We start from the raw sequence: 20,241 nt of genomic DNA on the forward strand, positions 1-20,241 counted from the left end.
CTTTGGCTAAGGCAGGCTGTTTTAGGGACTTTAACTTGGCAGTTACCTTTTGGTACTTACTCCTCAGGTCAGGGAACTGAAGTGAGGCCTCTTCCCAGTGCTCAATTTTTTTTTCATTGTGATGCACACTGAAAGGACTTATATATTACCTGAGAGTGCCTGCAGTACTGTTGAGTCCATTGTGAGTTAGTCTTGGGCAAGGATGATATTTATGAACTGATTTCCATATACCCATACTATATCGGGGTGCCATGATAAAATATTGAATGCTCTATCTGTGTGAGTTCAGGCTCTTTATCCAACAGTACTATAAAGACCTGGGTAGTCCCCCTTTCTCCATGTACATATACTTAATAAATGCCCTTAGGAGCCTTTGGAAAAGGATTGGAGGAATCACTTTTGCATAATTCCAAGGTTTTTCCCTGATGGGAAAGGTATATGCTTATATAGATGAGCTCTGAGCTTGAGAACTGGATCAGTTCCGACAAGTGAGTGAATGATTATGGTTACACTGTGGCAGGTGGTATCAGTCTTTTGCTCATCCATTCTTGATCATTTTCATTTATTATCTACCAATATCCTTGGTTGCTGCCCTCCTATCTCACTCCCAGGACCACTATGGTCTATTATACATTACCACGTATCCCTGAAGTTCACGGGTTCCTGCTTTCTTTCTGGCCTTGTAGGTAATTATAGTAAGTATATCTATATTGTTTTTGACCCTTACGTTCTCCACATGGTGCTTGCTGTATTGTAATTCTATCATCTCCACTGACAATGGTAAGCCCAGTTCCATAATAATCTCTTGTACTGTCAAAACTAGCCTTCAGAGGACAAGCAATGTTGAACTTCCCAATAATGCCCATTCTGCCCTCACCAATGCATTTCTTAGTGCTTTAATGCAGGTAGGGCCCTCTATGCCCTCCTATGGATTATAGTCAGCTATTGGCTTCTCTGCCCTTAGATTTGCATTCCCATCTCTCTGAGACTTTTGACACTTTCTCAATTATTCTGCCATGTTAGCTCCAGCATTTCTACCTCATTAATTACAGTCTGCTCTTTTCCAGCTTCAAAGAGCCATCTGCAACATCTTAGGAACACTTTCAGGTGTCCATGACAGGGCATACACAGGTTATAGCTCTCATGTGAATAATCTCTCTTGTCCATCTTATATCTGCTCCCCTTCTCCAACTTCATTACTGTCAAGATTTCATTCCCAGTCCTCCTACAGTTTCTGAAACCTGCTACTCTTTTGGTGAATAATCCCTTTTCTTTCACTGCAGGCCCTCCCCAGATGGCTCATGCTAAGTCTTGATCCTGATTATTTGTCTAAAAACAAGAAGGGGATGTTGGGACAGATATTAAGGAAGGCAAACATTATCTTGTGAAGTATTTACCTTAGGTAAGGCCTTCACAGATCTCCAGGCAAGGAAAAGCTGATAACCTCTAGCAACAAAGAGTGGATCACTTTTACTAGCTCTGATAGTTCAAAGAAATATAGTATTTCTGTATATCCACCTAAGTTGATCCCACGGCATTCTTATCAGTGCTTTGACTTTAGTGTAGGAAACTTTTCAGAGCTGTGAATTCATCCTTCTTTATAATTCTAATATTCTCACAATAGCATACTCTGCCTCAATAAGATGCAGAAAATGTGGGACTTTTAAATGCTAGTTCTGGCTTTTGTAACACACATTGAGTTGTTAGTTGACTGACCTCAGGCTGTCATTTTCATCCTTTAATGATTCTATGACATTTAACATCAATGAGCAAATCCAATGGTCTTGTAATTATCAGTGCTCTCATGTCTTGAAATAGCTGGAGATGTTTCCCAACCAACTGTAACTCATTAGACCCAACTGCCATCCCAATTTAACACAGTGAGTCTTGGCATTTTGATACTATAGCATACCACGAGTTATCACTACCTTACTTATCATCAACAATGTGGTCTTTTTGCCTTCTTGATAGTGAATGTTTCAATACCAGAATCCCATCCTGAAAATTTGCTTCCTTTGACCACTTTGGTACCAATTGCCTGGCTAATTCTCAGTTACTTTCTGTCTGTTTTGGGGGGTCCAGCCGCCATAGGAAGCCCTTAGCCAAAGACATGCAGATGTTGGTGGTAGGATGCTGACCAATGCACTTGGAAATATAAGGCCGAAGGTGTCTGCTAGTTAAACTAGAAATTGCGGCATGTGTTCTTGACTTATAAGAGTTTAATATAGTATTTTTACATCTCCCTGGGCAATGGAAAGAAACTTAGAACATTTTACTATTGATACCACAAGCATGGCTGTTTCTAGTAGAGGGGCTTACCTGATCTGGCACTATGTACGAAGAAGAAACATGTCTCTCAGAGTGAAGGTGATTTATTGGAAATGCACTGATGAGCTGGCTCAGGGGAGCCATGCTTGTCATATCACTATCCATACATCTGAGTTATAAGATATTTTTGCCATGTATTTTATATTTTTCTATATTTTAAAACATACTTCTGTTCCTTTATTATTTTATATCTGTACATTTAACCCTACATTTATTTTTCTTCATAATTTCTTCCCATTATTGTTGTTTTATAGTCACTATTCATTTGGATTTATCTACATATTCAACACCCCCATTGTTCTTAATCTTTTTCTGCATTTATAAGCTTCAAACAGATTATTTTCCTCTTCTTTGAAACATACCCTTTAATATTTCCATTAGTGTGGATTGCTGGTAAGATATGATCTATTTTTGTTTTTCTGAAAATTTCTTTTCATTTCATATTTGAAAGTTATTTTCATTGAGTATAGAATTCTAGTTTGGCAGCTATGTAGCATTCCATTATGTCTGGCTTCCTTTTTTTCTGTTGAGAAGTGAGTTGTTTGAATTATTGTACCCTTTGCATTAATATGTCTATTTTATTGGCTGCTTTTAATATTTATTGTCCTTGCCTTTCAGAGGTTTTTCTAAAATCTGCCTTTATGTGTTTTTATTTTTATTTATCCAGTTGGAGTTATTATGGCTACTTGTGTCTGTCAGGTTCATTGACTTTAGAATATTCTGTTATTGTCTCTTAAAATACTGATTTTGAACCATTATCACACTTCTCTACTTCTAGACTATAATTACATGTATGTTTTTATATCTTTTTGCCTGTCTTTTGTGTTTTCCATGCTTGATTATTCCTTTATGATTCTGTGTATATTTTTTCTTATTCTATTAGCTCTATCTAATTTGCTCTTACATCAATTTATTGATTTGTAAAAATTCCAGTTTTTTTTTTTAGTTATAATAGTTCTACTTTTTATTTTAAGTTCCCTGCTGGAACTTATCTTCTTAGGAAGACTTAATGTCTTTATTTGGAATCTCTATGTGACATCTCTATTGATTCTCTGTTAGTTTTTATTGTCGTTTCTCCTACTCTTAAAACTCCTTGAGTGTTGAGTATCTTCTATTGACTGTCAAACTCTATTGATTCTCTGTTAGTTTTTATTGTCGTTTCTCCTACTCTTAAAACTCCTTGAGTGTTGAGTATCTTCTATTGACTGTCAAACTCTATTGATTCTCTGTTAGTTTTTATTGTCGTTTCTCCTACTCTTAAAACTCCTTGAGTGTTGAGTATCTTCTATTGACTGTCAAACTTTACATATGAAAAACTGTCGTTAGTTTGGGACAAAGATGTGTTTTTTTAAGGAGGGGTTGTGTTTGCTACTTTTGTTTGGCTGGGGACATTAGTAATCTGCAATCATCCTAATCTAATTTTAGGATTAATTTCATTTGTATATTAATATTATTCAGTTTTTGCCAGGTCTCACTATTTCCAGTTCCCCCTTACTCCAAGAGTTTAGTTATTTGGGGTCCCAACCCAAGTCTTCCCCTCCTTAGAAGGTCCTGAACTCAAATTTTGTCCCTCTAGTGCTCTGAGACTCTCGGAAGCTCTGCTACCCTTCACTCTCCTCTCAATTGTGTTATTGTAATTGAAGATGCCTCTAGGGGAGAAGCAGCTATGAATGCTGGGTGTATTTCTCCTGGCTTTTCTTCCTCTCTATGATCTTGGGCAACATTGTTCTAAAATTTGCTTCTGTTTGATTGTTCTTTTTCCCTTTCATTCTGGGAATCTTATTGCTATGTCCTCTCCTATTATCCATACCTACCTCTTTTTTTCTCATTCTTTCTGTATATTTATTTTTTTCCTGATAACTCCTGTAAAAGTTCTCTGTCTTTTGTATTATTGAGTTTAATGGATATATTCTTGTTGAACTTACTGCTGTATTAAGACTTATTTCTGCAATATTATTTTATATATTCCCTTTCTTCTACTTTTTATATTACTTTTTTTCTCCTTTCTTGTGTTTCATTGAATAGATAAATTTTTATTTGGATGGCTTAAAGTTATAAATTCTATTTTATTTTTGTGATGAGTACCTTAAGACTCATGCTTCTTCATGTACACTTACTGATTTCTTTTCTATTTCTTCCTTGGATCATGACAACATTTTACTTTTCTTGCATTTTACTTTGGCATTCTTTCACAATCCTACCTTGTATATATTTTGTAAAATTTTAGTTCTTATTATGGTTATAGATTACTTTCTCTTTTTTTCTTTGAATCTTACTTTTTAAAAAGACAATATACTTTATATGGTAAATGCTAGTTATTAATTTTTATTTTCATATTATTTACAGCATCCTTCTGGTTTTATTTCTCCTTGCATTTGGGTTTTCCTTTAAAAGTGTTTTCAGATTTTTTCTTTGTGCAGCAAGCTTTCTAGGCCCTCCTTTTATTTAATTGATTGATTGATTGATTGATTGATTTGTTGTAGGTGTTTTTTTTAATAAATTGTCTTAAAAGCTTTTTGGAACAAGATGGGGTATAAATACAGACTATTTAGAAATCTTTCAAGAACTTTTTAGGGTATTTTAAGGCCCTTCTTTCATTAGCACTCCCCGATATATCAGCACTTTGTATGCTTTATAATGCTTTTCAGTTGAGGAGTAAAGATATTTTCTGTAAGTCATTAAGGTTTAAAAAGTTCCAGCAAATGAACTGAGTTTAGTAACAAAGGCCAAAGTCACTAAAATCTGTTTCTTAGCTGAGTTGTATTGCTTAAAAGCATTATAAACACATATATTGATCTATTATTCAAATATTCAAGTGTTTGTAGAAGGCTAGGAGAAGGCTAGGAGCATTGAACTAAAGACTTAAAGGCTTCTTTCTGGGTCATTTACTACTTTCTGACCTTTATTTATACTTATATTTTTAGATACTATTGTTTATTAGTGTTGAGGATTTGAAAATAAGTTTAAGATCACATTTGAGATGAAAAAGCTCTACATACTACTACTGTTTATTATTAAGTTTTTTTAACCCCTTATAATAAATATAATTACAGGTGACTTTAGGTGCTTTTTAGTTGAATAATATCAGTTGACTTCACTGAATGAGAAAAATACATTAAAAACTTTCTTCTTTGTTCCAAAAGTTATTTTAGTGGCTTACAAAAATAGGTATAACAAAATAAAATTAAAAATGAATCAATGGAGACAAAGTAAAAATCCAAAAGCATGAATGTAAAAATTTAACTAAAAATAAATACTTGAAAGGCATACCATTAGGACCTCTAAGGTGGGTTATTTGACAAGAGCTGGACATAAAATTTAGGCTAAATGCTCTTTTCCCATCACTGCTTTCCAATCCAGAAAGCTCTAATCACTGCTTTGTGTGGAAAAGATCAGAGGATACCAATTGTGTTTTCTCTGTAAAATGCACTATAATATTAAAATCATTAAAAAATTTCTTCTAAATGTAAGAAAAACTGCTGTTACTTCACTCAAAAATCAATTGCAGAACTTTGTCATAACTGCAGGCTTTGAAGAACAAACTGAGTAATTCAACCTGTGCTTGCATTCATGAGCCAGAAGACAGTGTGAAAATCAAATGATAGATAAGAAGCTAACCCATCTCATGACTAGGAGTAACTGGACCAGTTGTCAGTTTTCTAGGCAGGGAAGTATTAAACAGAATTATTCACAACTTTGGGCGTTGTCACCCCATAGTAGCAAAAGTTGAAGGAATGTTCTTCTGGCAATATCTACTTCTGGAAGAATGTTTAAAGGGTAAATTGACTCAGTCACTTTTACTGTTTTGATATTTAATTCTCATACTGGTCTTATTTTACCCGGTAGAAAACAAAACATCATATTCTTGAAATAAAAGGAAAGAGAATAGACACAGATGCTTCCCTAATTGCAACTGTAAATGTCATCAGTTCTATTTCTAGGTTGCTTATGACCCCAAGCAGTATATATAAAATATGAGTGTCCATATTTACTGAAATCTCAATGGAGTAGTATGTTGGGAAAATAGCAGTCCAATAAATAATGAAATAAAACTATAACTGACCAAGAAGCATTAATGACCAAATACCCCCATTGGGTACCAGAAAGACAGCTTAATCAGGATGCATAATCCTTATTCCACAGAGACAAGCTGACCAAATCAAAATTATATTGTTTTAATTCTGTTTCTCTTGTAACACAACATTGTATCTGGATAAAATAAATTATTCTCCTGTTTCACAGTTGCCAAGGAAAGAAAACAGCTTTCCTGCTGCTGCTTCTATATTTTGCCCAAACTTTCTAAGTAGTTTTCTTTAAGTCCTATTTATACTCCCCAAGCTTCATTTATCTTTTGGTCTTTAGCTAACATACATTTGCTCCAAGAATACTTTCTATCATTCCTTTGTTTTCAACTATCATTTTTATGAGAAGCAAATCTCTCAATTCCAACTTCACCAACTTTCTGTATCTGAATTTGCAGCTGACGACAGGGCATTTCATGTCCATCAACCGCCCCCCTCAACAAACACATACTGTAAACCTTCCATTAATTTTGATATTGTTTATGTATCTATGGTTGGTTTTTTAAAAGTTCTTTGAACATGCTAGCAAACTTTATGCTTTCTAAATATCTTTTAATTCAATTTTCTTTAACTAAAAATTGAAAATGTTACAAAAATGCTAATTATCTTACAATGTTTAAGGTTCCTTTTCCTTTTTTTACCCCCCTTAAAGTTCTAAAACCCAGGTGAATCTTTTGTTGACTCGCCTATTTTTATCCCAGGATACATGTGATTGATTATCTCTCAAATGAACTTTTTCCAAACAGAAATCTCTTTATAAACAGGGTCAGTCTACTTTAAATTATGTGATGATGTTAGTTTTCAAAACATCTTTGGCAAATAGACAAAAGGAGATATAAAATATTGTGGTTTGCTTGATGAATCTTAGCTGTGAAGTTTCTTCTTTTGAAATTTCTGTTGCATTTGCTGCTTTCTCAGCCTGATCTCTGAGTACGTCCTTCAGTTATACCTTCTGAACTCATTATCAGCCAGCAGTTCTTTCATAATAGTTCTTTTCCTTTGCTTCTTGGGAACTCATGAATGGTAGAAGTAAGCTGGGTTGTCAACAATGGTTCCAATCTGGAAATACTTGGGGAAGCCATCTCTATCATTTTTCTTGTAAAATCTTTTTGTGTGCATGCTAGCTCTCATCTTCAGTGCTTTGAGATCATTTTTAAGTTCATCTGTCAATTCTGGAGCTTTCATACCAACCAGCCATCATCTACTGTTTTTTGTCACTCTTTTCTGCATTTTTTTCTGAAGTTGAAGCTTGGATTCACTATATGGTGGAAGAGTTTTTTTTTTTTTTTTCTTTAAAAATCAGGCATAATGATAGTTTTCTGCAGAAGCTCATTTTTCTTTTTCTCTTTAATCTATATTAGTGTTCTCTTGTTACACTGTAATTTGTCTTTATTGAAGTTAATATATAGACCACCCAACTGCTTGATACTTAGACTAGGGTTTGTGCTGCTGCTTGTCAACTTTAGAAGTTTAGATTTTGTGTTATTCAGTAAGTTGTCTTCAACACTGAGCTCATTTTCTTTACTTATGTCATAGTCTGATGGATCTTTTTCACTTTTTTCATCTTCTTCTTCCTCCTGCTCATCTTGTTCTTCCTCAGTGGCAACCTCACTTGCCTTGTCTTCCTCTTCCAAGTAAAAATTTTTATCAACAGTCAATCCAGGAGTTGTGTCAATTACAAACAGTGCATTGTCATGTAACGTTTCCTGAATCTCTGTTTGATGACTCCCTTTTACCGCCATTTTCAACAAAACACATGGTGTCCTGTTTATTCTCACTGTTTTCAGAGTGCTGGCTTTCATCACCGCCGAGAACAAATATAACAATCATCCTTATCCTGAGATGTGTATAATTTGATACTATATTTAAAATCTACATGCTTTTCATTGTTTATGTTTTCACTAACACTTATAATTGTGCACTCTTCTCTAACATCACTATCACCATCATCACCAAACTCTATCAAGTCACTTGTTTTTAAGGTGTGCTCCCATCTGTCTACTTCCACAACTGCAAATATTTGAGCTAACAATTTCATTATAGCTTCACAGTTCAGATTTGAGGACTTTGATGTGGCTTTGTTAGTTTGGGGGTTGAAAGCCTTTGAGAGGCTAAATGCTGAAGTCCAGTGTCCTGAAGTTTAGAAAGACTCTTCAACTGAGAACTTTCCTCATTAGTTTATTTTCCCTCATCTATTATTCCTTTGGGCTCCTTCAACTAAACTCTTAGAATTCTGCTTTGTTATTTCTGTAAGAGGTGTAACATTGGCCCTTTCTCCCTCTCTTACATTAAAACTTGGACATTTTTGTGTTGTTAGTATTTTTCTGAATTTCCATGGAAGGAATCATCATCAAAGTCATTGTAAGTTTCATTATTGTAGAAGTCTGTCTTGTTTATTTGAGCAAGAAAATTTGCTAGTAACTGAGAAGTTTGTCTAGTATCTGAATCTTCTGAATTCATAGAATTCATGGGTGTAGCTGTGATTTGCTTTTCATTTTCTGCTCTACTCTTAGAATCCTTCAACTCTGTCTGTGCCTATAATTTCCTCTGCACACTCCTGGTTGTTCTCCTAGTTGGAATTCCTGAAAATGAAGACATGTCTAAGCATGCTGACTCAGCATCAGAAATATCTTCTGTATGTGATTCTTGGCTTGGATCTGTTAAGAATTTCCCCTTACACTTTCTGGTTCTTGTAGTTATTACTGTGGAAGGAACAATTCTAGAAATACTTGAAATATGAGATTCTGCTTCAGAGACTTCTTCTTCTGTATGAGAATCATTTATGTCAGTAATTTTCAGGTTTTTCCTAACACTGGACACAGTGCGTGGAATGCATGGAACTAATATCTGTCTTCTCCTAATTATTCTTAAAATGGGATCCTGGAGCTCAGACATAGAACAGTTTTACTCTGCTTCAGAGGTCTCCCCATCAGTAGCTGGTTCAACAATCATCTCTGGTAATGAGGACTCAATTCTGCTTTTCCTCTTTCCAGTTTTAGGAGTTCTAGGGATTGGAATCTGTTGCTGGGTAGTATGTGATTCAGCAGTACTGTTGGCATCAGACTGAGATTCCTTCTTGCTTTCTGGATGCTCTTTAGTTTTACTTCTTGTAATTCCACTTCCAGCAGACTATTCCTGTGGGGAGCTTTCAGCTGCCAAGGCTGGGATCCTGTCCTGAGGCCTTGCCGATGGTGGTGACCACCATCTTCCTGGCTCCTGTCTCTCTCATTCTCACTGTGGCTTCCCTCTGCTGTGATGTCCCAGAAATCCCTCCTTTATTTTGTATCACATTTAATCTTTGATTTCTTGCATTTTAAACATCTTTCCTAAATGGCTTTCTATGATACTTTTCAATTGTTATCTTTGTCTCCTCTAGTAAATGCTTATTTCCTTCTCTTTATTTTTTTTTCCTTCTTTTCATCTGTTACTCTTGTTATCTAGGTTTATTTTGGCATCTCTACTTGTCTTCTGGTGTTTATTTTCTAATCTAATCTAAATCTTTCTTAGCATTAACCTCATATATTTTATTCTTTATTTTATTTATGAAATTTTCAATAGGATTGATTTTTACTGAGTTTTAAAAAATGTTTCATCCTTTATTTGTATCTTCCTTATCTCTTTCAGGAAATTATACTTATGTAACATTCTTGATGTTTCTGCTTCAATAATTCTTCTTTATATTAAATGTTGTTCAGTGTGTAATCCTTTTTATCTCAGTGGGTGTTTTCATCCAATGGATAGTTATTTTGGCTTCTGAGCACATGATCTCCTGGGAACTTCAGCTATACTATCTAGTGATGTATGTGGGCAGAAGCTTAAGCCCTGGTTTGTGATTTTCTAGATGAATTTAAAAAAAAATAGATGAAGGTGATCCCTAGGCCAGAGAGCCCAAGTCATTGCAGAGCTATTAACCATCTTTGCTTCCATCACACTTAGCATTTTTTTCCCCAAATTTTCTTCTTTTGGTTTTTTCCTTTTGAATTTTCTTTTAAACTCTTTCTAAGAAATAGTACTGGAAGAAGACTACCTCTTTAGATTTATACTCCACAATTCCACAAGCTCTCTGGGCTTTATAGGCAGGGGGTGGAAAACGAATGCTTAAGTGTGGCAGATCAGTCCTCACTCATTTTCATTAACTCCTAACTGTAGCATTGTTCTGTTGTTACTCTGAGAATACTAGGTAGCTAGAACTATTTCTTTTGATTCTTGTCTACAGTAGTTGACAGGAGGGATAAGACTGAGTAACTGATAGATCTAGAAACTGAATATTCCAGTAATTGAATGGAAAATCACTAAACTCATTCCTTTTACTCATCTATGAGTAGGACTAACATAAAACCAGCCTAGATGAATAGTTTCAGAAGAGCATGACTATTTTTTTTTCAGCTAGCTCATTAGAAGATAATACATTCCTTCCTAAATTCATTTTTAAATGCTTAGAATATGAAGGATGGCTGAAGTCTTGGATGTTGGTCTTAAACTTTGACTTAGATCATGGAACCTTCTCTCTCTCAGTTTACTCACACACTTTCCCTCTCTCAGAGATACCCGGGGCACATGGAGTTGACAGCAGCCCAATCCTAACATTCTGCTTGCTGCCTAGTGTTGTGGACGGCTTTATCTAAAGTGTGGGTAGATAAAGCCAACTGGTTTTTATCTTCACTGGTTTGGCTATTCAGACAGGAAACTGGAAATAGGAATAGCAGAAATAAGCTTGTCTTGCTGCAGAGGGCCTTCAAGTAGAATGGTCACCATTTTTACAGTCATTGTTAGATGGAACCTAACAGTTTAATACCCATTCTTATTAGTTAAGCTCCAGTTCCTTGAAAAGGATATTGTTTGCCATTATCATTCTGACATAATGGATAACATTTATTAAAGTACTTAATAAGTACTGACTCCTACAGCCATTATCTCATATAATGCTCAAAATTACCCTATAAGATCGACACTATTGTCTATTCACATTGCAGAGTTGAGAAAGTTGAGCCTTAGAGACATCAAGTAGCCATCCCTAGGTCATTCTGGTAGAAAACTGAGAATCTGGTATTTGAACTAAAACTTATGTTTTTCATGGCTATATAACATTGCCTCTACTTCTCCATAGGTTTTGGTAGAAATATAAATTTTAGGGGGAACTTAGTGATTCAGGTATAGCTCCTTAAGGATGTTGCTGTTATCAATTGAAAAGTAGTTCAATGAACTTGGAATAAATTATCATTACTAATATCTAGCTTAAGCACCAAAAAACCCCTCAAACAAAAACCAAAACCAAAACCAAACCATAGATATTCAAAATGGCAGCAGCTTTACATAAAAGACCTTTTATTCTGGATATTCTACACTCTTCAATATTTTCTATGATTCTGGATATTTACTTTTATAATCAGTCCAATCCAGTTTGTTTCTTAAATGCTTGCAAGGTATCATTTTGGTCCCACATAGAATTCGTACTGCCACGTAGGATTCATGTGAATATACCCAATGATATTTTGCTTTCACTCCAAACTGCAAATAACATACTATAATACATTAGGATATTACTGAATTATGTATAAGTATTCAGATTTCCAAAATGTCTTTAGTTCCATTGAATTTGAGGCCCTACCAATACCTATTCAAATTCAAGTTGTTGTTACCTCGAATTTGTGTGTAGAGATCTTGGTAGGGTACTGTATTTCCTAGTGATTGCGAAGTTTCATAATTTGGAACATTTTAGATATCATACTATATTGATACTTTATAGTCATCTTACAAAATAGGTATCTATGGCTTATGTTAATAGTAAAATGTTACTAAAATAAAACAAATAAATGTTAAACATAAAAAGTGAAGGTTTTTGTAAAAGTTGAGAGTGGTGACTGATCACAAACTTACTACTCTTTCCTAATATCCAATGAAAGGAAGCAAAAATATTAAAATAAAATCACAATAGAAAAAAAAAAAATCCTCTGCACTACCAAAGAAGAGAGAACAGGGGAATCTCATGCCATTAAATTAAAGAGATGGCAGCTAAGGAAAGAAACAATAGATTCTGTCTAGGAGATTCTGTCTAACCTTGCCTACAACCTCTAGAAAATGGATGTTTAAGTTCAAAAAATCTTGAGAATTTCCAATAATACCCCCTCATTTGGAGAAAAGTGTACTGAATGTGTATCTTTTCCTTTTTTTCCTCTTATGAAAGGTGGAAGTTAAAATGGCTACAGTTGAAAGAGAAATGAAAAAAGGGAGGAGAATAAAGATTATTGAGCCATTGTTGGGAACATGGTCTGTAGGGTTGAAGAACAATGCAAATGTTATATGTACTCCCCTCAAAACAAGGCTGGTAATGTCACCTCCTTCCTTGTAACTTCTCGATTCACCAGTGCCCAGCTAACTCTGTAGTTTGTAATAAAATACCTTCATAATCTGGCCTCTTTTTTTCCCCCTATAAATTATTATTCCTACTCTCCTAAACCAATTATATATACATATGTCTTGAATGCACTTTTATTGAGATCCATCCAAAGTATCAAAACAGTTATATTTCATTTCACAAATTGAAAGTCCTGGGTAAATCATTTCCTGGTCTTACTTGTAGAGTTCATTATTTCCAACTCTTCTTTTTTATGGATTTTCATTCATCTCACTAATAACCCTTAACATGTTATTTTATTTTATCTTATAAATTTGCTATTTATACACCTTTCTTTCCCACTAGACTGTAGGTTCCTTGAAATTATGACATATAATTTTATATTTTTATCCTCAAAGGCCATTTGAGCACTTTTTTTTAAATTTTGTTTTTAAATTAAAACTTCACAATCTTTTTGACAGTGCCCTTGAAGGCTTGCTTCACTTGTTGATTTCTTAGGGTATAAATAAAGGGATTCAACAAGGGGGTAACTGAAGTAATGAGTACAGCTGCTCCTTTGTTGAAAGTACCTACTTCTTTTGCAGAGGGATTGATGTACATAAACATGCAGCTGCCATAGGAGAGGGTAATGACAATCATGTGGGAGGAGCAAGTGGAAAAGGCCTTTGTCCTTTGCTGGGCAGAAGGAATCCTCAGAATGGTCCTAATAATGTACATGTAAGAAAGTGTCACCAGCACCAGAGTAACCACCAGAGTCACAGTCGCTGAGAGGATGACCATCAGTTCTATGAAGCTTGTGTCTGAACAGGCAATCTCCAGGAGGGGCCCATAGTCACAGAAATAGTGATTCAGCACATTGGAGGCACAGAAATCCACCTGGCTCATCAGGATGATAGGGGATAAGATAGCCAACAATCCCCCCAGCCAGGAGCAAAACACAAGTTGTATGCAGACTCTGCTGCTCATGATGGTCAGGTAATGCAGGGGTTTGCAGATGGCTACATAGCGGTCATAGGACATAGAGGCCAGGAGGTAAAACTCTGTTGCCCCGAGAAATATGGCAAAAAAATACTGAGTCAAGCAGCCAGCAAAGCTGATGGCTTTATTTCCTGTTGTCAAGCTGGTCAGAAATCTGGGAATAAAAATGGATGTGAAGGAAATTTCTAAGAAGGAAAAATTCCGGAGAAAGAAATACATAGGAGTCTGGAGGTTAGGGTCTAATAAGGTGAGGAGGATAATGGTCAGATTTCCTAGGACACTTAGTATGTAGGTGAGGAACAGAAAGAGGAATGTCACCACCTGGAGTTCATGTCGGTTTGTAAGGCCCAGCAGGATAAACTCAGTAAATGCAGTTTGGTTTTTCATTGTTGACCCTCAGTGCATCTAAATGAAAAAAGTGGAAGTCAGTGAAGAAAACCTCCAAACCAAGCATCACACACTGAGAATCTCTTCATAATCGAAACGTAGATAATGTCTTAACACTAAACTACTGTGAAGTTCTACCAGCATTTAAGTACTATATATACCCTGTACTTGGATAGGCTGGTTAACTTGTAGGAAAAGAGCACTGTATCCTTTTGCTTTATTTACCTGCATTTTAAAGAAACAATTCTTTTACATTTTAAATAAAACTTCAGCTTGGAAAGAAAAAAAAAAACAATTTCAGGGTGGGTGATAGAAAGTTGATTGTAAGCAACAGGATCAGGTCATATTATTGTCCTCCATCCAATTGGCCCAAATCAGAATCCTATCTGACTAGGTTTGGCTCCTACATAAGGGGCATTATTCCTGCAGTCCTTGTCATTTCTCCTCAGGTTGATCTTTTCCTGGGTACTTAACAAAAATGTATTAAAGAGTAATTACTCAAATTTTTTTTCAGGAGAATAAGTTTTTGAACTTACATTTTCCTTCCAAAATGTTTATGAATTCTCCATAGTTGAGTCACTTTCCTCTGACTATTCATCTCTACTACTCTGTGCTCTTGGTAGAAATATCTCTGTCTGGCTCTGTTTTCTCTTCTTTTATGTTTCTTCCTTTCCTCTCTCTGTACTAGTGCTCTTTCACTGTATATCTGCCACAGTCCCTTATCTCTGTTACTGTCTGAATATGTGACTTCTCTGTCTCAGAAACCAGTGGGAATTTCCCCAATACAAGCAATGCTGAAGATCTTTGATGTCATAAATTAATTTTTTCTATAATTCTATGTCTTCTGTATGAATTTGTAATGGGACTTTAGGTCTTTAAGATCTTTGACTCAGTATTATTTATTTTGTATTGTGAGCCTTTCCCTGTACTTGGCTAAGGCTCAGGCATCACTAAGTCATGTTAATTAGCATTTTATTATGTATTTATCTGCCATATTCAGGGTTTCCAGGCACTAATTTGGTTTCTATCTCTGGGAAGAGAGATCTTGAGTGATCCCCAGGCAGCATCTCAGAGTGGATTTTGCTCAGAGTTTTAAAGATTCCTGAATGGCAGCTAAGGATGACAGTTCATCATGGTATCAAACTTGCTTGTCCTCTTTTCTTGGCATATAGAGACTAGGAAAAGGGGCACTCATGCTTTTGACAATGAGTTCTTTGTAAATAAATTGGTTATTCCCAGGGAAGGACACTTTGGTGGTGGCATCCTGCATATATCTTTAGCTTTTTATGGCTAAGAGGACAAGGAAATATAAAAGGTTCCTCTAATTCACATGCATGGGGGTTAGAAAACTATAATCACAAGCATTCTTGTTAATCTTCCCATTATTCTGTATATGCTTATGGAGGCACTAGGTGATGTTAAGCATTGGCTTGGATCTCCTATAACCCTCCCTTCCCTTAGGTACATACTAACCTGTGGTCTTTTGCAAGTTGTGTTGCATTTTCTTCCATATTTTCACAATTGATTTCATGGTCCACATTTATGGAATGATAACCTCAGTGCCTTTAAAAACATATAGTGCTTACACCCTTGACTGTCTGAATTACTGCCGTGGGTCATTTACGTTGGTATTCCTAAGAGGTAAATCAAAGGTGAGATGTCACATGTGAGTCTAAAAATAGTTTAAAATTTAATGTTTTCTATTGACTTTCCATCTACATCCTACCGTTCTCATAGTAGAAGTACTCAAGCTTGTGAGACAAACTTAGGAAAGAAGTGTATTATCTTCCATTTTATAAATCCAAATCAGAATCAAATTGCAGTTCCTGGGAGACACAGTCCATTGCATATGGAATAAAAAAGAGAAACTAAGTAACAAAAAATCCTCCGTGGTGACAGAATTAGAAGAGAAGACCTTTGAAGGACTGAATATTCCTTAATATTTTTGTTCTAAGGGAGATTATGTTGAAGTCTTATAAGGCAGGTTTCATGTTAGCCAGAGTGACGGATTTTATCTGCTCTTTCTTGAGCAGGCACATAGGGATCAATTTCCTGAAGAAGCTAAAGATACCCTGTGGGCCCAAACTCAGAAGGTGCTAATGAACCTCAATTATTGACAGTTTTGAAAAAAATTGTGAAAATATGGTTGCAGGGTGAGATTCCAGAGAGACTTTGGAAATGGTTCCATGAGAGAATCTGCCATGAGGTTTGTGGAAAAGTTGAGAACAATGGAGTGAGACCCCTGGGATGGGTATTTCTGGCCTAGTCATTGTTCCTGCTGTCTCTCCCCTTCATAGCCCAGTTTGGTCCATGCTTAAACCTGATACAGATGAATGCTCTTGATGCTGTGCCACAACCTTAATGCCATGGATTCCTCAGTTAAGGTTCCCGTATTCAATATTCCTGAAATTACTGACTCCATCCAATCAGCAGTTGGAAATAGATGCTGTTATAAATTTGGATATTTTCTGTTTATTGCCTATTTACATATTCTCTCAGAATCAATTTGCCGCCTTCTTCAAAGAAGAAAATACCTTCACTTGCCTCCCCTTTAGGTATCTCAGCAGCTTTGCCAGGGCACATGGTCTCTTCAGGCAAGATATTAACTGCATCCAACTTTCCTCAGGAACACAAATATGGCATTACATTAATGACATCATCGTGGGAGGAAATTCAAAGATACATTAACATGGGATATATAAACACTTGTTGCAGGGCTTTCAAATCTGGGTTGTTCCATAGCATCCCATAAAGTTCAAGGCCCCACCACCTCAGTAAAATTGCAGATGGGGCCCTCCCCAAATCTGGGTTCAATGCTCAACATGGCCAAGGTAAGATCCACCAAATGGGCTGAGGAAGGAAAAAAAGGTTTATTTATGCCAGTGGGAAGGCATGGGAAATTTCCCAAATCTTCCTCTCTGTACAGATTTTTTAATTGGCATTTATATTCATTAGAGAAAAAGAAAGGTAATTGTCTTGGGTAATAGGTAACAGAGGTCTGGAGAACTTCAGTAGTTTTTTTTAATCTCAGTTATTTACTACTTTATTTAGGATTTACACCCTCAGTGACACCTGGGGCATGGTGCCTCCAAGTTTGGGGCAATACATGAAAGCTTATTAATATCTGGGGTGATAGATGAAAGCATATTCATATGTGGGTACAGGTACAGACTTTACACTTACATATTGCTTCTCCATGAGACTAAGAGCTCCACTTCACAGCTTGCTTACAGTTTTAAGGTTACATGTGAAAGGCTGCTATTACAATTTCCCCCTTAAAACAATATCTATTTCCAATCTTGGGAATTCAACTTTTCATTCTGGCTACTCCCTGCTGACCTGGGGTGACATAGTTGGGGAGTCATCTGGTGAAATTTCTGACTCATAACTGGCAGATATTGTTGATTTATTTCAGGGGAGAATGAATCACCCTTGGCAGGAGTTCTGGAAGATGAAAAGGGTTTCATACATATTTGAGTTACAATTCGAGTACATAGAGACAAAAGGCATTTAACAAAAATAAGAATAGATATAACGATCAGGAAAACTGCAAAGCATGGTTTGAAGAAGAATCCATAACCATGATCCTATTTTTAAAGGTAGCCAACTGAATAGATCAGAGAAATTAAAATTATCAACTGGAGTAGTCATGTCCTGAACTGCATCATTTAGGTGATCTAGGAGAGAAGAGATGTTACCAGAGTCATTAGGAATATAGGTACAACATTCTGAGTATAGCACAAGTTCCCCCTTGTAAGGCAGTGAGGATATCTAGGGCCATTTTGTTTTGGAATACTGCTTTGTGTATTAAAGCCATTTCAGCATTTACTAGAGTTACACTGTGATAGTTGTCATTTAGTGCATCTACTCAGGCAATTACATTTTCTGCTCCTATAGATGGGACAAAAATTATAGCTACATGATCATCCAATCTATTGGGTTCCCCATTAGGGATGACCTAATATATTTTGGGTCTCAGATTCCAGTCAGTTCCATACCAATCTCTAGCTAATAAAGTGATGGTTTGTTAACAATTTTCAGGGGGTAACTGTCCCATTTTGCATATCAAGAAAGGGATGTATAACAGGGCATGATTTTTCTGTTCCCAACAAAGTGGCACCTTCTGGCTCAGTCTCCCATATCTTGGGGTAAGCTAAACTATTTTATCTTAGAGTTGAACATGTCCATCATTTATGCTTTCAGTAAATTCTCTCCCTTTCTATTTAACTGACAGGAATAACAGCACCATTTCACTAGTGATTTTGGCAGAGAAAACAAGACAATGTTCTGGTTGCATTAAGTTTACTAGCCAGTGACAAGATGGTCTCTGGTGATGTTATTGGTGCTTAGCACACTGTATTTTTCTTGCATCTCAGTTATTAATAACTTGAGAGCAATCCAGTCTGTTCCCTGTAAGGGGGATATCCACCATGGCAGGCTAGAGACACTAGAGATAGGCAGCTGGCTACAAATCCATCAGTTACCCTGGTTCATAGATGCAGCATATGAATGAGCTCATTTCAAGAAGGGATTACTTTCTTGGGTTGTTACTAAAGGGCATACTAAGGCCATGGAAAAACAGAAAGCAAGAGACATCAAACCAATCTGAAGAAGAAGACTTTTTTTTCCTTTTCAAGATACGGGGGGGGGGGGTCACTTTTATTAAGTACATAACAATATAGGCTGCATGAAAACATGGCAGAATATTGAAAGAGACACCAAATGACAAGATTTAGAGACACTACTATGAGATTTATACAACTGAACACAAATAAGTCATTATAGAATTGGCCCGTGAATGATACAAGGAATAACTACCACTGTGATCAGAGCAAGGAAATTAATTCCAATGAGTATGCTCAAGTAAAAGTTCAAGGAAACTCGGACTTATTAGGCTGAGCCTTAATAAATGGACAGAATCAGCTAAAAGGCTTCTAGAGGAAGCAAGTGGTAGACAGTGAAGAGCTAAGCAAAGATAGAGATATGAAAGCAGTCAAAGCACTGTGAAGCCACTTTAGAAGATGTTCTCAGTGTTTCATTTTCATACAGAATTTACCTATATTTATTTAGGTTTTTATTACAAATACTTAGACAAATAATAAATGTTATTTAGAACCTGTTACTCTACTGTGTATATGAAAATACAATTTACAAAATGATCTATACCTATATAGGAAAAACTTAAAAGGCATTTAGTAATTTCTGTATTATCACAGCTCTAAGACACATGAATAGTGATGAACACCATGATAGAATAGGTGTATCTATAGCTTTCCCCAGGCCTGTTGTAGCCATTTGGGAGCAATAAAGCTTCCTTGCTGCCTTATGCCATCTGGTTAGACATCTATTTCTGGCTCAATAAGTTCCAAACAGGCAAAAGGAAAAAAAAAAAAAATAAACGGAGAAGAAAATTAGTTAAGCCGGTAAATTAATCAAGAAGTAAAGAAGTACAGGAAAATTGAATGGAGAAAGATTCTCATTTTTATATCTGGGAACAATTCATTCTTTAATACAAAATAAGAAACAATATGCATTGTTATTAAACAGTCCTGAATGAGTCTTTAATTACATTTTTTTTTAGTTTTATAGTATAAAATAATTAATGTTTCCTCAAAGAAGTTATTTTATGCTCTAATGTTCTGAAGCAAATGGTGTAATTGTCTGGCTGTCCAAAACAAAATCATTCTCATCCCAACACAGTTTTAACTTGCCTTGTGACTTTAAGAATAACAGTATTCATTTTTCTTATTATACAATAAAGAAGCTGGACCAGATGATTTCTGGTTTCTGCCAGCTCTAAATGTTAATGTTGATGCTACATTATTTATATAACCAATCCAATCCACTACTTCCTTTTTTCTAAACTGGACATCTTAAATAAATGTCCCTAAAGATGTTGGAAAGTTTTCAAAATCTATCATGTTTTGGAAATATTAAAATTCAAATCCATTTCAGACTGGGAATTGAAATAATTAATAATTTCCTTACAAATAAGTTAAGTCCTTTATTTCCTACCAACCATGTACCTAGGAATATGAAAATATTAATTAAAATTCAGGGATGTTTAAAAACCTTAAGTAACAGTTATTGAAAGTAAAATTATAAAAAATT

At 35.6% G+C, this 20,241-nt stretch overlaps 1 protein-coding gene and 1 pseudogene across 1 annotated transcript; both read right to left on the bottom strand.

Moving 5' to 3' along the window:
- Positions 1-7,569: 7,569 nt before the first annotated feature.
- Positions 7,570-12,815, bottom strand: LOC119542705 (annotated as a pseudogene).
- A 385-nt stretch (positions 12,816-13,200) lies between these two features.
- Positions 13,201-14,130, bottom strand: LOC119541804 (olfactory receptor 6C4). The gene has a single exon (XM_037846071.1). The coding sequence runs from the start codon at positions 14,128-14,130 to the stop codon at positions 13,201-13,203; it is 930 nt and encodes a 309-aa protein (XP_037701999.1).
- Between the last annotated feature and the right edge of the window lie 6,111 nt (positions 14,131-20,241).

This window comes from Choloepus didactylus, chromosome 8 (assembly GCF_015220235.1).
Source record: "Choloepus didactylus isolate mChoDid1 chromosome 8, mChoDid1.pri, whole genome shotgun sequence".
In the NCBI taxonomy this organism is placed as follows: domain Eukaryota; kingdom Metazoa; phylum Chordata; class Mammalia; order Pilosa; family Megalonychidae; genus Choloepus; species Choloepus didactylus.

What these genes read in the sequence shown, in the direction of transcription:
- LOC119541804 (XM_037846071.1), bottom strand. Translation starts at nt 14,130, where the DNA reads ATGAAAAACCAAACTGCATTTACTGAGTTTATCCTGCTGGGCCTTACA.